This window comes from Panthera leo, chromosome A3 (genome assembly GCF_018350215.1).
Source record: "Panthera leo isolate Ple1 chromosome A3, P.leo_Ple1_pat1.1, whole genome shotgun sequence".
NCBI classification, from domain to species: Eukaryota; Metazoa; Chordata; class Mammalia; order Carnivora; family Felidae; genus Panthera; species Panthera leo.
In genome coordinates, this window is record NC_056681.1 from 21186268 (window position 1) to 21202286 (window position 16019).

General features: G+C 39.1%; 1 protein-coding gene across 4 annotated transcripts in view; it reads right to left on the reverse strand.

Annotated features, from left to right (window-relative positions):
• Positions 1-16019, reverse strand: part of RALGAPB (Ral GTPase activating protein non-catalytic subunit beta) — an 88777-nt gene that overhangs the window by 56625 nt on the left and 16133 nt on the right. For all 4 annotated transcript variants that reach the window (XM_042930985.1, XM_042930987.1, XM_042930986.1 and 1 more), the window contains exons 3-8: positions 14310-14512; positions 9541-9704; positions 7518-7704; positions 2246-2377; positions 1251-1429; positions 26-174 (exon numbers count right to left, since the gene is read on the reverse strand). In XM_042930985.1, coding sequence (XP_042786919.1) covers positions 26-174; positions 1251-1429; positions 2246-2377; positions 7518-7704; positions 9541-9704; positions 14310-14512 — 1014 coding nt within the window. The remainder of the gene's footprint in view (positions 1-25; positions 175-1250; positions 1430-2245; positions 2378-7517; positions 7705-9540; positions 9705-14309; positions 14513-16019) is intronic.

Below are 16019 nucleotides of genomic sequence, written 5' to 3' on the forward strand. Positions count from 1 at the left end.
TAGTAACAGAGATGAAAACCCTTACTGTGCTTGTCTTCATGGTGGCCTTATTCACAGTAACAGCCCGGTGCCTCCGGTTATGTGGTGGGGTGGTATTGACAGCAGTGCTTTGAGGCATACTTAATCTATTCACGGGCGTTGGAGGAGCACTGTCCGATCGGGGTCTAGAAATGCCTTTTAAACAAAGACCAACGGAGTTATTCTTCACAGTTCCAAACACGTGGTCAGAAAAATCTTCCTCAAGCAACACCAGCGAAGGCTCAGGACAAGACTACAGCAGACACCATTAGTTGCCTCCCAATATCCATTCACTCTTTCTTCCTGATTACAGAATACAAGTTTCAGCTGGACACAGCTACCCAAAATACACGACGACATGTTCAAGCCTCCCTCAGAATAAGATGTGGCTATGTTCTGACCACAGAGAAGTGGGTGATTGTTGGGTGCGTCTTCCAAGAAATCTCCTTAAGAGGACCAATCAAATGTAGACTCTCCTCCCTTCCTAACTCCTGAACAGGATGGCTGGAACTCATTCAACCATCATGGACCACGAGAGAGTACACAAAGAATGGGGAGCCAAAAGACCAAAGCCTTGGGTCCTTCGTAACGATGGAACAGCTACAGTGGCCCTATACTACCTAGCCCTGGCCTTAACATACGCGAAAATAAACTATTTTGTTTAAATCTCTGGTACTTTGGGTTGCTATGTGGCAGACAAACTTAATTTGAACTATCACCTATGAAACATATTAACAAATGCACATAACAGATGTTTTAGAAAATAACAGATATTAAATATTACTGCCTTTCGATAGGTTAAAAAAATTGAGTTTTCATACTCTTAAAATGTGAAACAGTTTAAAATAATGGCTCACAAAAGGTATAACTTGCTTATGACACACAGAAGAATGATACCTAATGAATTTTAATCTGTATTTTCTTAGATTACCAGTGAGAATGAACTTTTCTGCAAATCATTTATTCATATTCTTTGTCCATTTATCTACTAAGTCTTATTCTTTTTCTTAGCATTGTCTGATCTGTTTATATAAAGACAACAAAAGCTTTCTAGCTTTTACATTTCTAGCTATTACATTTATTGCAAATAATTTTTCCTACTTTGTTATTTGTCATCAAATCTGGTGTGTTGTTTTTTTCCTTTTTGGCTTTCCATAATAGTTTCTAAATCTAGACTCTAAAGTTATCTACATGTAGCTCTCCAAACATTTAGCAACATACACAAAATTCACCTAAGAATGCATCCACCAGACAGCTGATTCCACGCATGGCACGAAAAAATATTTGAGGCAGATGTTTAAGGCAGGGATACTGATTCAATTCTTGTGGCATTCCGCTCACATTTAAGAACTGTTCCTGAAATTTGGGAGTAGAGCTTATAATGGCCGGGTTACTCAAATCCACGGGATTACTATCAAAAAAGAGAAAAGGAATTAATTACACAGAAAAACTTTCTAATTTTAAAGGAAATAGAGAATGATCCCAGAAAAAGACATTTTTAAGAAAACTGAAAGATGAAAAATGCAAACTAAGAACTGGGAAAAAAGAGAATGGTTCACAACCCTAATTTATAAACAGGTCACATAGAGTAATTTAGAATCACCAATACACAAACAGAAAAATGAGGCCAGTCGAACCAGAATGAGAGGAAATGAGAATTAAGGCAGTATGCAACAGAACAGAAGTTACACACAACAGAAGGATGTGGCTAGTAGAGAAAAAAATAGGAAGCAATGAAACTGAACCGAATAGAATTATTAGAAAGAAAGAGAGAGCAGGAAGCAGCAATTTATCCTTCTGTGTAATTTTAGTGTATGCCTCAGTGACATTTCAAACAAGGACACTAGAGAGGCCCTCCTAGCCAAGCTGACCAGACACAGCACTGGTCACACACAGAAGCAAGGCAGTCTCCAGTCCCCACAGAATGCAACAAAGTCCTGGGAGAGCTATGATCTAAGCTGCAGCAGTAGGCAAGAGAACAAATGTCATATGTACCACAGGGGACAAGCTTCCAGAGAGTGCAGACCGAGCACGGCTGAGGGCAGCCTGCCTCTGCTGAGACAGGGACAGGAGGAGCCACGTGATGCAGATACGCCTACTGTCCCATGTGGCTCCACCTGAGGCCTGTACTTAGGAGCCACACACTGAGTGCCAACATGAGAGCTACAGCACGGTTTCTGCCCTAAGACACTGGATAAAAAGCAAACGTGACACTAAATAATAGTACCTTAACATATGTAAGAAGCGAAACCACGTCTGTGCCACACACTCGTTATCCATTTCAGGAGGGATCAGACTGGCATCTTCATCAGGAACTTTAAATGGAGGAAATGAAGGACCATACGTAAAGCGTAGCAATCTAGAATAGAAAAAAATTGCACACCACCAAGTTCATTTCTTAACAGAGTGAAAAATATATTCAAGAATTAAAATATGATAAAAGAGGGGCGCCTGGGTGGCTCAGTTGATTAAGAGTCCGACATACGCTCAGGTCATGATCTCACAAGTGTGTGAATTCGATCCCTGTGTCGGGCTCTGTGCTGACAGCTCAGAGACTGGAGGCTGCTTTGGATTCTGTGTTTCCCTCTCTCTCTCTGCCCCTCCCTGACTCACATTCTGTTTCCATCTCTCTCAAAAATAAACAAACATTAAAAAAAAGAGGTAAGAGAAATACAAGAGAAAACAGATGAAATGTGTATCATATGTAACAAAAGATCGATGAAAACCCTTACTGACAAGAGAGAAATTAAAAGGGGATTTCCAATTTTGTAAAAGATTAAAAAACTTTTTCAAATATTTGAATAATTTGTTTTTAAAATTATTACTTATAATTTATATATTTAATTTATATTTTAGGTTATGTACCTATAATTTATAAAACCACATATACATGTTACACATTAACATTATGTATCATTAAAATCTAATTTTATATATGTAGCTTTATAATATATAGTATGCAATATATAAAATTGTACAATAATAGCCAAATTATGGAAAGAGCATAAATGTCCATCAACTGATGAATGGATACAGAAGTTGTGGTTTATATATACAATGGAATACTACTTGGCAATGAGAAAGAATGAAATATGGCCTTTTGTAACAACGTGGATGGAATTGGAGAGTGTTATGCTAAATGAAATAAGTCATACAGAGAAACACAGATACCATATGTTTTCACTCTTATGTGGATCCTGAGAAACTTAACAGAAGACCATGGTGAAGGGGAAGGGGTGGGGGGAAGAGAGGGAGGGAGCCAAACCATAAGAGACTCTTAAAAACTGAGAATAAACTGAGGGTTGATGGGGAGTGGGAGGGAGGGGAAAGTGGGTGATGGGCATTGAGGAAGGCACCTGTTGGGATGAGCACCGGGTGTTGTAAGGAAACCAATTTGACAATAAATTTCATATTAAAAAAAAAAATCTAATTTTATACATGTAGCTTTATAACATACAGTATGCAATATATAAAATTGCATATGATACGCTAATTTTATGTTAATTTTATAATACATAAAATTACAAACCATATATCAATTTATAAAATCATGAATTATTTTTAAATGTTTATTTGTAACTAATTGCAAATAATTATATAGTCATATAATATTCAACTTACGTTATATAATTTGTTACAGAATTATAAGATAAATAATAAATTGTCATTTAAATTATTTTTAAAAGGTTCATCCCACTGCAAACTCCTTCAACACAACTAAGCTATAATTTTTTTAATGTTTATTCATTTTTGAGAGAGAGCAAGTGCACAGACACGCGCAAGAGTGTGAGAGCAGGGGAGGGGCGGGGGGGGGGGTGGGACAGAGGATCTGAAGTGGGCTCTGCAATGACAGCAGAGAGCCTAATGTGGGGGCTCAAACTCAACAACTGTGAGATCATGACCAGAGCTGAAGTCAGACGCTAACCAACTGAGCCACCCAGGCGCCCCACAACTAAGCTGTAATTTATCCATAATAACAACTGCTATATAACTTACATGAAGTTCAGAATTTATAGTGTACCTTAAAAGTAATTCAACAATTCAGTTACTTAATTTATTAGTACTATTCCAAATGTATTTAAACGGTTCAAAGCCCTTTGACTCAACTGTCTTCTATCTAGAAATTATACCTTATATCTAGAAGTTATATCTAGAAATAACCAGAATATACACACACAATGTATATTCACATCAACAATATTTTTCATGTTTTTTATTTTTATTTTTGAGACAGAGAGAGAGAGAGAGAGCGAGCAAGCACACACAAGCGGGGGAGGGGTAGAGAGAGAGGGAGACACAAAATCCGAAGCAGGCTCCAGGCTCTGAGCTGTCAGCACAGAGCCCGATGCCGGGCTCAAACTCATGACTGCGAGATCATGACCTGAGCTGAAGTCAGACATTTAACCCACTGAGCCACCCAGGCACCCCAACAATATGTTTAAAGTAAAATACTGGGAACAACATAAATATCTAAACAACAATGAAATGGTTAAATAAATTACAATTCCATTTACATAATGAAAAACTACAAAGCCATTAAAAATATGACCCTGAATATACTTAAGTGAAATAAGTCAGAGAAAGACAGATACCATATGTTTTCATTCATATGTGGATCTTGAGAATATTAACAGAAGACCATGGGGGAAGGGAATGGGGGAAAAAAAGTAAGTTACAAAGAGGAAGGGAGGCAAACCATAAGAGACTCTTAAATACAGAGAATAAACTGAGGGTTGAACGGGGGTGGGGAGGGAAAGTGGGTGATGGGCCTTAAAGAGGGCACTTACTGGGATGAGCACTGGGTGTTGTATGAAAACCAATTTGACAAAAAATTATATTAAGAAAAAAACCAATGAAAACAGTAACAAAACACAAAGATAATATAAATTTTTTCTACTATTGCAAAAATAAAATATCTTGAGATTAAAGAATGAAAAAGGCACATGTAATTAATGTGGTTAAGAATCACATTAAAAAAAAAGCAAATAATGGGGCACCTGGGTGGCTCAGTCGGTTAAGCATCCAACTCTTAATTTCAGCTCAGGTCATGATCTCACACTGGAGACCAAGCCCCACATCAGGCTCTGTGCTAATGAAGCTTGCTTAAGATTCTCCCTCTCCCACTCTCTCTCTCTCTCCTGCTTGCTTGTGTGTGCATACCCATTCTATCTCAAAAAAAAAAAAAAAAAAAAAAACATTTAAAAAAAGCAGGTAACAATACTACATAGAATAATCTTTTTTTTATAAAGAGAAATGGAAAAAATACATTAAAATGTTAACACTGGTTGCCTGTAAGTGATGGGTACTTTTCTCTGTCTTCCAAGTTTTCTATTTTGAGAATGTATTGCTTTTAGTGTTTTTATGTTTGTTTGTTTGTTTGTTTGTTTTGAGAGGGAGAGAAAGAGCACAAGCAGAAGAGAGGCAGAGAGAGGGGGGAGGGAGAGAGAATCCCAAGCAGGCCCTGTGTTATCAGCGAGGAGCCTGATGCAGGGCTCAATCCCACGAACTGTGTGACATCATGACCTGAACCGAAATCAAGAGCCCAGTGTTTAACCGACTAGGCCACCCAGGTGCCCCCCCCACAATGTATTACTTTTATAATCAAGATAAGAAGTATTATTTAAAAATAGATTTATAATTTTGACATTCACTAGGGTATACCAGAATCAAAAGAATATTCCAAAACCTCCATCTTTTAATTTAAATAATGATAAATGTATAAACATTTTATTAACTCAGAAAAGACCAATCTACCTTCTGATACATAATGCTACCTATAAATTATTTGTTTCTGGGGCAACTGGGTGGCTCAGTCAGCTAAGCATCTGACTTCGGCTCAAATCATGATCTCACAGTTCTTGAGTTTGAGCCCCACATCAGGCTCTGTGCTGACTGCTCAAAGCCTGGAGCCTGCTTTGGATTCTGTGTCTCCCTCTTTCTCTGCTCCTCGCCCACTCACACCCTGTCTGTCTGTCTGTCTGTCTCTCTCTCTCTCTCTCGAATAAACATTTTAAAAAATTAAAAATAATTAATTAATTAATTAATTAATTAAATTTGTTCCTGTCTCCACACTGCCTCCCCCGACACCAAACCTAAATCAAATCAAGTCTCTAGATCTAACTACCAGTTGACAGGAAATACAGAGGACAGAGGAACATACTAACACAACTAGGACATAATCAAAAAAATTCAGAATGTGAAACATTCTAAAAACCCAAGTTTTTCAATAACAAAAACTGCAAAGAAATAAAAATGAGAGAGTAGGAACCTATAGTTTAAGATAGGCTTAAGAAACAGGTCAACTAAATGTAATAAGTGAGCTCTTAGTTGGGACTCAACAGAATCAACCACAGAAAGAAAAAAATTAAGGCATTCAAGGGAAATTTAAACATCGAATGGCTAACTGATATTAAACAACTGTGTTAACGTTTTTTTACGGGTGGTAATAGTACTGTGATTGTGTTTAAAAAAGAATCCTCATCTTTTAGAGTTACATATTAAAATATGCAGAGCTGAATTGAAAAATCAAGCCTGAAAAAAAATAAAGCCTTATTACTCACAGAACAGTGATAATATTGTATATAAATGGTAAGAAAAGTAAAATTATTATAACAAACTACTTTGGTTATAGTACAGCACATTATAGTATGGTCTCATTTCTGTAAAACTATGTATAAACATATATAATAGGATTTCTAGTGAACTTAAAACTTTTATACCTTTCTATAGTTTGGTTTAAGTAATAATCATGAATATTTTAGTAGTAAGATTAAGAGTGGGCGTTTGGCAAGGGAGGTAAGGTGCAGAATTTATCTGCTTCTCTATATTTGCTTAATCTGAAAGGTTGTAATTTAATAGGCACTAGTCAAAATGCTATATCTATTTTTATTTTCTTTTTAAAAAAAAATTTTTTTTTTTTTTTAACATTTATTTTTGAGACAGAGAGAGACAGAGCGTGAACGGGGGAGGGTCAGAGAGAGGGAGACACAGAATCCGAAACAGGCTCCAGGCTCTGAGCTGTCAGCACAGAGCCCGACGCGGGGCTCGAACTCACGGACCGCGAGATCATGACCTGAGCCGAAGTCGGCCGCTTAACCGACCGAGCCACCCAGGCGCCCCTCTATTTTTATTTTCAAATGTTTTTTAACGTTTATTCCTTTTTGAGAGACAGAGCATGAGCGGGGGAGGGGCAGAGAGAGAAGGAGACACAGAATCTGAAGCAGGCTCTAGGCTCTGAGCTGTCAGCACAGAGCCCAACGTGGGCGAACCGTGAGATCATGACCTGAGCCGAAGTCAGGCACTTAACCGACTGAGCCACCCAGGCACCCCTGCTATATCTATTTTTAAAAAGCGGCTCGATTCTGTACCTAAAATACAATAACAGAGACAGGATACAAGCTTTTTACAACATATTCCATGAACCCCAGTAAGACAGAAGTAGGGGAAAGCTGTCTTAGGCCAGGCGGATGAAGGAAGGCAAGTCAATGATGACAACCTACCTTGATGTGAGTGCACAGGTGACCTTGCTCCACTGCTCCACCACTGCTGGGTGGTGCCTCCAGTTTGCCACCATCTCCTTGGCTGTTTTCCAATAAGGAGGTGTTGGGAAGCACCGAGTACAAGCTAGTAACCAAACCTCAAAGAGAACACCAATCAACTTCTCTGCTAGATTCTCAGCAATGCCACCTTACCAACAAAAAGAAAACAACTTTGGCATACTCATTTTTAAAGAAAAATCTTTAATTCAATGATTTGAGATAAGTGGTCAAAAAATTAAAATAACTACAATGTTAAGTTCTGACTTTCAAATAGCCATTTAATTAGTAAGAATGAGAAACTATTCTTAGGAACTCCTATGAAGAAAATCATAACAACATCAACCAATGATCATTTATTAAGTTTTCAAGTCACAGGGCACCTGGGTGGCTCAGTCAGTTAAGAGTCCGACTTCGGCTCAGATCATGATCTCACGGTTCGTGGGTTCGAGCCCCGTGTCGGGCTCTGTGCTGACAGCTCGGAGCCAGGAGCCTGCTTCAGATTCTGTGTCTCCCTCTCTCTCTGCCCCTCCCTCATTAACTCTCTCTCTCTCTCTCTCTCAAAAATAAATAAAGCATTAAAAAAGTTTTCGAGTCACCCTGCTCATTTCTTATCAAAGATCTTAGTCTTCCAGCAAGTGGACAGGACACAGAGGAGAAGGGAAAGGACAAACGTCTATGATGTGTGACTACTGGGTCCGTTTCTGTGCCGACTGATTCATGTATACGACCTCACATATTCCTCACATTAATCCTGCAGGATAGGTATTTATATCTTTTACCAATTGTTAGTTATACCCATTTTGAAGAGGAGAAAACTGAGATGAGAAAATTTAAGTATCCTGTCCAAGTTTACACAGTCAGTAAGTGAAGGAATCAGAGCAAATAAACACCCAGGTCTTTCTACCTCCAAACTTTGTTATAAAACTTTCAGGTGTTTGAAAGCTACTCTTCAAGGGAGAGAGGGACAAAGAAGGGAGCAAAAGGACCGATGCTGGGTAGGACAGAGCCTCAACCACAAAACCAGACCTGTCCCTCTGTCCTGAGCCCTGGAACTAGGGAGAAAAACAGGGGTCTGTACTCTGTATAACTCCACAAGGCAAACTTGGGATTAGCAGGAAAAGTTACAAGAATGTGTATTTCAAATGAACAAAAATTAAATTTTAACAATAAGCCCCAGAAGGGGAGGAACTGCCCGCTTTGAGTTGCTGAGACCCCTGGCACCAGGACTCTGCAGCAAAGAGCCAATGAGTCAATGACTGGCCAGCTACTGTCAGTAACAAAGTATTCCTATTATGGGGTCAATAGTGGAATTCTGTGATTTCCTTTAGGTACTTTCCTGGACTGTATTGGGGTGAGATCACAAGCACACGTGCATGTCTGTTGGCAAAGAGACTACACAGATGAACAGGGCAACAAGGGAACCCAGTACTAGGAATATCGACTTCCAATCTGGGTACGCTTGCTACAACATACAAGGCAGGGCTTCTAAAATACAATCTGAAGGTGTAAAACGGGAGGCTTCTTGATGTCCAGGTAATGAATGGCAAACTGTCATACTTCCAGATAGAACACTGAAGATTTTGTAGATTTCACTTGCTGAACAAAGTATCTTCTGTAGCTGTCAAGTTTTTAGTGTCTACTTTGATAACTAATTTGTAATCAGGTACAGTGCTTACAGGTTCTACCTTAGTTAGTTGTTCCTTATATAAGCTCTATCCTAATATACTAAACAAGCTACTACTCCTATCATTATCAAATACGCATTAATGCAGAGGCTCTCCCCACGTTAGCAAAATCATCACTGAAGGTAAAGTAACTTCATATTATGCCTGTGAGGGCTTCCATTCTAAGAACTGTTATTTAACCTCGGTTTGCCAAATGCCATGCCAAAATGTAAATCCCCGCTGAGTCTACACATCGTTGAGTTTAAAGCGAACTGTATCTGGAGCTTGGAAATAAACTAGAAAAAAAAAAATAAACAGACCTTGAACAGTTGGCGGGGCTAGAAGAATGTCATTAATCTGCAGAAGAAACAACAGTAAGACTTCCCACGTTTCTCGTGCCATGATGGATGACTCACGGGCCAGTTTCTGAATGGCTCTCAGGACCTGTAAGCATAGTCGGATCTGACTGGAGCCCTGTTCCTGTCTGAAGAAGAGACAGATATCACTGACAAGCCTTGAGGAAAGAGAGCAACAACTTAAGGACAGGCAACTTATGTACACAGCAAGCAATGGTCCAGCGGCACTCCCTAAGAGCATCAGAAGACAGGGCCAGGTGCACCCTCCTCGGTTCAAAGCTATTTCACCATCACACAGTCTGTCACCCCGGGATCTCAACCAACCACTTCTCTGAGAGCTTGAATAGCTCCTGGGGAAGGAGGGGAACACTAGAATGTAAGCTTCCCCTCTGGATTTTCTAAGTCTAAAATGTGCCTGGCACGTAACAGGCACACAATTTTCTGATGAGTGAATGCGTTAATACCCACAGCCACTTCTGTTGCTCACACTGAAGCAGAATGGCCTTTGTATCCTTTTTAAAATTTCTTAAATACACATTCACAAGAATTCAGAATGTGCATTCATAGTGCTCACAGTCCGTCTGAAGCTAATGCCTGCTAGAGAAGAACCTACAGACCCAATGAAATACTCTCACAGGTCACTAAAACCGATGAAGTATGGAGGCAATTGCCTCAGAAATGAGCACCTGCTACTGCTGTTCTAATTAAAAAAAAAAAAAAAAAAAAGGGCAACTTAACCTAAGATGGTGGTTCCCAAGATACCCTAGAAAAGTTTTATAACTCTTTAGTCCACAAGTGCATTTTTTTCCCAAGAGAATAAAACAGATCAAAGTATTGGGGCTAGAGTTGAAGACAGAGGTCCAGGCCCCAGCCCCTGATCCCTGCTTTCCAAAGCAGACTACCTGAGAATTTCAAGAGTAGCAGGAAACTCACTGCATAAGTGAGTGGTGAGTTGGCCTCCAGACCTCCTACGTACAACCCAAGACAAGTAACTAATAGTATTGAAATGAATCCTGAGGACAAGTTTCTATATTATGACTCATGTCACAAAGAACAGGTAAAACATGAGTAAATCAGAGCAGACAATCTCAGAGCTTCCTCAAGAAATCCAGAAAATAAAGTGAGTGGCCTTAGCACTCCCACCTCAACCTTAAGATAGAAGATTCTCAGATTCTGGGCCATGGCACAGAAAACCAGACACTTACTTTACAGTTGCAAACCAATGACATTCCTAAGTTTTTCCAAAAGAAGTCAGACCTAGAGCAAAATGAGACATTCACCTAGGAAAAGGCAAGAGCCCCCAAGAGCAGGGAGATGGCCATGTTCAGCTAGAGGTGAATCCAGTTCACGTGAAGCCATGGAGGCTCCAGTTTGTGTCTATAACTCTAGCTACTTGAAGAACAGTAAGAAACTATACAATAGCTATATAAATTTCTTCTGGCCATACAAGAAAAAGTCCAGTAGAAGAATCAAAACAGCACTGGGGCTGACACTCTTCCAACTTAGTGATAATACTTTAAGCATCCCAAGTGGTAACCTAGGCCTACCGACCAATTCCAGTTATCTGCCCAGTGGTACAAAAGGAGACATCTGCTCTGTAGGTACTGTCCCCTCATTAAGAAGGCCTAAACTCATAAGCAGTGTCCAGGTTTCTATGGCTAAGGGAAATAAGGTCATCTTTACTAAAAAATAAGTAGGAAAGTCTAAACACCAGAGATTTTCTGTTCCCCTCAATATTTTCCAAAACAACTTATGATCTTCAGAAAACCTGTTCTGAGATCAGGGGCTGGTGAACTATAGCCCATGGTCAAATCTTGTCTGCCATCTGTTTTTTTTATTAATAAAGTTTTATTGGAACACTGCCATGCTCATTCATTTACGTATTATCTATGGCTGTTTTCTCTACATCAGCAGAATTGACTAGTTACAACAGACACCATATAGCCCACAAAGCCTAAAATATTTACTATCTGGCTCTTTATCAAAAAAGTTGGCCAACCACTGCTTTAGAAGAATATTACATTTTTAAACTACAATATATTTGCGCAATGAAAACCCTAATCGATTTTAAAAGATGGTTCACTGTTCACTCAATTATGCAAACAAAAAAGAGATCAAACTGATAGGCAAAAAGAGAAAGGTGATCCCCACTCTGACTTATCTCTAGCAAAGTGGTAAAAACACTTTGGGTATCACTTTTATAACAACAACTAAGTAAACTTGATGACAATTTTGTGATATGGATTAAAAAAACCTGATACTTCCAATAAAGAAAGGTGAGATCTGGGCACCTGGGTGGTACAGTCAGTTAAGTGTCTGACTCTTGAGCTCAGCTCAGGTCATGATTTCACGGTTTGAGTTCGAGCTCTGCATCGGGCTCTATGCTGATGGTGTGGAACCTGCTTGGGATTCTGCCTCTCCCTCTCTCGTCCCCTCCTCAGCTTGTGCTTGCTCTCTCTCCCGCGCTCTCTCTCTCAGAATAAATAAATAAACTTAAGGGGGAAAAAAAGGAAGATGAGATCCTAACTCCCAATATTTAGCACTGAAAACATTCAGCTCCCTAAGACACTGTTGGCCAGGAAAACTCTAGTACTCAGTTCAGTATCCTCTCAGAAACATGCAAACACTCTTGAGAAAACAAGTTAATTACAAACAGTAAAATGAACAAGGTACTCAGGTTCTCAAAAGGCAAAAAAAGAAAAAGCCCAATTAATTCAAATGCCATTGATATTTTTCATCAATACAAATGAATTGAGCACTAAGAGGTGGTAAGGGTACAAATAGGAAAGAAACAGTGACAATACTACCCATGAGACTGTCCCATGGCCAAAGAAAAAGCCCAGTGAACTAGTCTCCTACATGGAATGACAAGAAAGCACCAGAACTATTATACCATTTTAGAAGAACCTGCTTAGAAGGGTGCCTGGGTGGCTCAGTTAAGCGTCTGACTCTTGATTTTGGCTCAGATCATGATCTCACAGTTCATGGGATCAAACCCCACATCAGGCTCCTCACTGACAGCACAGAGCCTGCCTGGGATTCTCTCTCTCCCTCTCTCTCTCTCTCTGCCCCTCTCTCACTCACACACACACTCTCTCTCTCTCAAAATAAACTTAAAAAAAAAAAAAAAAAAAAAAAAAAGAAGAGCCTTAGACACAAATAATATGCTAATCACTGCCAACCACCTCCTGTTATTACTTCTATTTGAAATCAATAAATCAAGCAACAAGCATTTAATTCACACCTAAGGTAATATCAGTACCGCACCAGGTCCTGCGAAAGCCCAAAATATATATACGACCTAGATCCTGCCTTCAAGTTCGTTAGACGGGGAAATGAGACACACACGTTTTAAGAGCAAAAAAAACAGTGAAGAGATAAAAGAGTGACACAGGAAGTACCGGAACCACACAGGTTCAGAAAAGGTATGATCACTGTGGGCCTGGATGGTAAAGTAAGGTAGGTTCCTCTTTACAAGGCAGAATTTAAAATGAACCAACAAGAGTAAGATGTGGACAGCTGAGAGAGAGAGAGAGAGAGAGAGAGAGAGAGGGGAAGGAAGAGGAAGAAAACAAAAGGGTAGGTGAAGATGGGGAAGATCATGATGGAGTCTTAAGGAAATGTTTAATTTAGGAGTCTGACCAATGAGCAGGGCTCAGGCAGAATTAGCAGCAGCTAATCTGGCTAGGGGCCAGATGACAGCCAGCATTTCACACAAGGCAAGGAGTTTATACTTGATCCTACACATCAGAGTTCTTAACAGAGACTTTTTATTTCAAATTCTGCAAAGTGATCTTCCTTCTAAAACTCTTTAAGAAAACATTTTTTTAAGTAAACTCTACAACACACGTGGGGCTCGAACTCACGACCCTGAGATCAATAGTGGCACGCTCTACCGACTGAGCCAGCAAGGAACCCCAAAGTAATCTTCCTTCTAAATTTAAAAAGCTAAAATTTACAGAGTGGTTTTTGGAAGACCCAAAGTCCCTTACCACCTGATAGTAAAAAAGCTTTAATGAGAACTTTCCCAAAAGGAAGCAAGCCCCTTTACCTCTTTCAAACACATAAAAAAAATAGCTGAAAACAGATTTTTCTTAAAGGAAACCCTAATTAATGCTTTCTTCTCCATTATTTTCTGTATTTCCCAAACTCCTTACAATGACATATAATCTTTTAGAACTGGAAAAAAAAAAACATCAAGCCCAAATAAAGTACATATCCCATATTATAATATTTAAGGTCACTGTCTCAGAAGGTAGGGGAAAAAATCAGTACCAAACTATTAAGATCATCTTTTGGCCAACTATGAATTTGTCCACAATAATTTCAAGTCTGCTTACTTTGATGTCTTCATTCTCTCATAGGAAAGGTTCACTTTAAGGTAGAAGGCTTAGTTGCCTTTAGCTTAAGTGGAGAAAAGAATTATGACAGGCAAAAGTATGTTTTTTCAATGGAAGGGAAAGGGGTCACAGTATTTTAATATCTAAAAGCTATCAGATCTTAGAAAACCAAAAGCCTTTAAAATGAGTACACACTTGATAAAAACTCCTAGTAAATATTCTATAAGCCCATCTCTCTTATCATTCATATTAATACATTCTTTAATTAAACAGTAATGAAAGTTACTTTTCAAAAGACTAACAATGAAATCAGCTCCTATAATAGAAAAAAGTAACATTTATGAATATTTTATTATAATCCTGGTAACAGGTCAGACAGATGGTATAGCTTACCTTGGTACAAAAAGATTTTGCAGGTGTTTTAGTATACTTTGAACATATAGGTTAGGCTCTTTAATAACTGGCAATGGGATAGAATCTTTCGGCAACACTAAAGCCATAATCCAGTCTGTATATACATCAACACAATATTTTACAGTCTCTCCGTCCAATGGAAGGGTCAATCCATAGCAGATTACTTCCATGGTCCATTTCACCTAAACAAAAGAAAATATACATTCAGAATTATCACACATCCCTACTGTATCTCAGCAGACTGATTTAAAATGTTTACCTCTTTTATTACCAAAAATCTCTCAATTGACAGTATATTCATCTCAACTATATACCAGATTTATTCTTGAGAATGTACTTTCCATGGATAAAACATACTCAGACAACGTTTCCTAAGCAAAATATTTAAGAAAACAATAAACTACTTCTTTCTAAATATCACTTCCATGCTGGCTTTACCCATTAGACATTATTATTATTTACACTATGAAATAAAAAGCAAATATGGGTCATCCTGATTTTCCATAGAGACTGGGACAAAAAAATAGAAAATTTTAGCTACTTTTCTCCTTTTAATTTATATACAGGTATGTGTGTCATTTAGGAAATCATATACATAAATTCAATTACATTCCATTTTCAGATTATGCAATATTAACAAACAATAGGAAGGAAGATGAACGTTCAACTCTTATTTTGTGACTATTTTTTTCTGCCAAAGAACACAATGAACATGGGAAGGTAAGAACAAACACAAGTGAGAAGGGACTAAAGATGGGCAAGATTGTTTTAATTTTTTTTTAATGTTTATTTTTGAGAGAGAGCGTGTGCAGGATCAAGTGGGGAGGGGCAGAGAAAGAAGGGGACAGAGGATCCGAAGCAGGCTCTGTGCTGCCAGCAGAGGCTCTAGAGGGGGGGCCTGAATTCACAAACCATGAGGTCATGACCTGAGCCAAGACTGGATGCTTAACCAACTGAGTCACCCAAGTGCCCCAGATCTTTTTTTTTAATGTTTATTTCTTTTGAGAGAGCACACATGTGAACGAACGGGGGATGGGGGTAGGGGGGTGGAGAGAAAGAGAGAGAGAATATCCCAAGCAGGCTCCACGCTGACATGGGGCAGGCAGGGGTGGACCGCAGGGGTGGACCACAGGGGTGGCGGTGGTCGATCCCACAAACCGTGAGATCATGACCTGAGCCAAGATCAAGAGTCAGACGCTCAACCAACTGAGCCACCCAGGCACCCCAAGCTGGGTAAGATCTTAACAAGGCACTGAGCTGCACTAAATGAATTCCAGCCTCTTTACTTAACTGAATCACATGATAAGGGTTGAGAGAACCTGCCCATGAAGAATGAACATGATGTGGCGACAAAGGAAAAACGGCACAATTTGCAAAAGAAGATAAAATGATATTCCAGATACTACAGACTGGAAAGTTTCAGGGAATTCCACACTAAACTCTGGGACAAACTACTAAGCAGATGATTCATGAGCACTTATAAAAGGAAAGCATGATCACTAGGAACCAACATACTCAAAACGAACAAATCATGCCAGACAAGCATCATTCCTTTATTAACAAGGTTACTATGAAGGCAGCAGACAATTGTACAATCCTGGCAGTTTGCAAAGCACTTTCATAAGCAGCTTCTAACCATCAAAATAACCCTGTGTGAGAAGGTAAACTATCCTCACTTTATAGATAAGA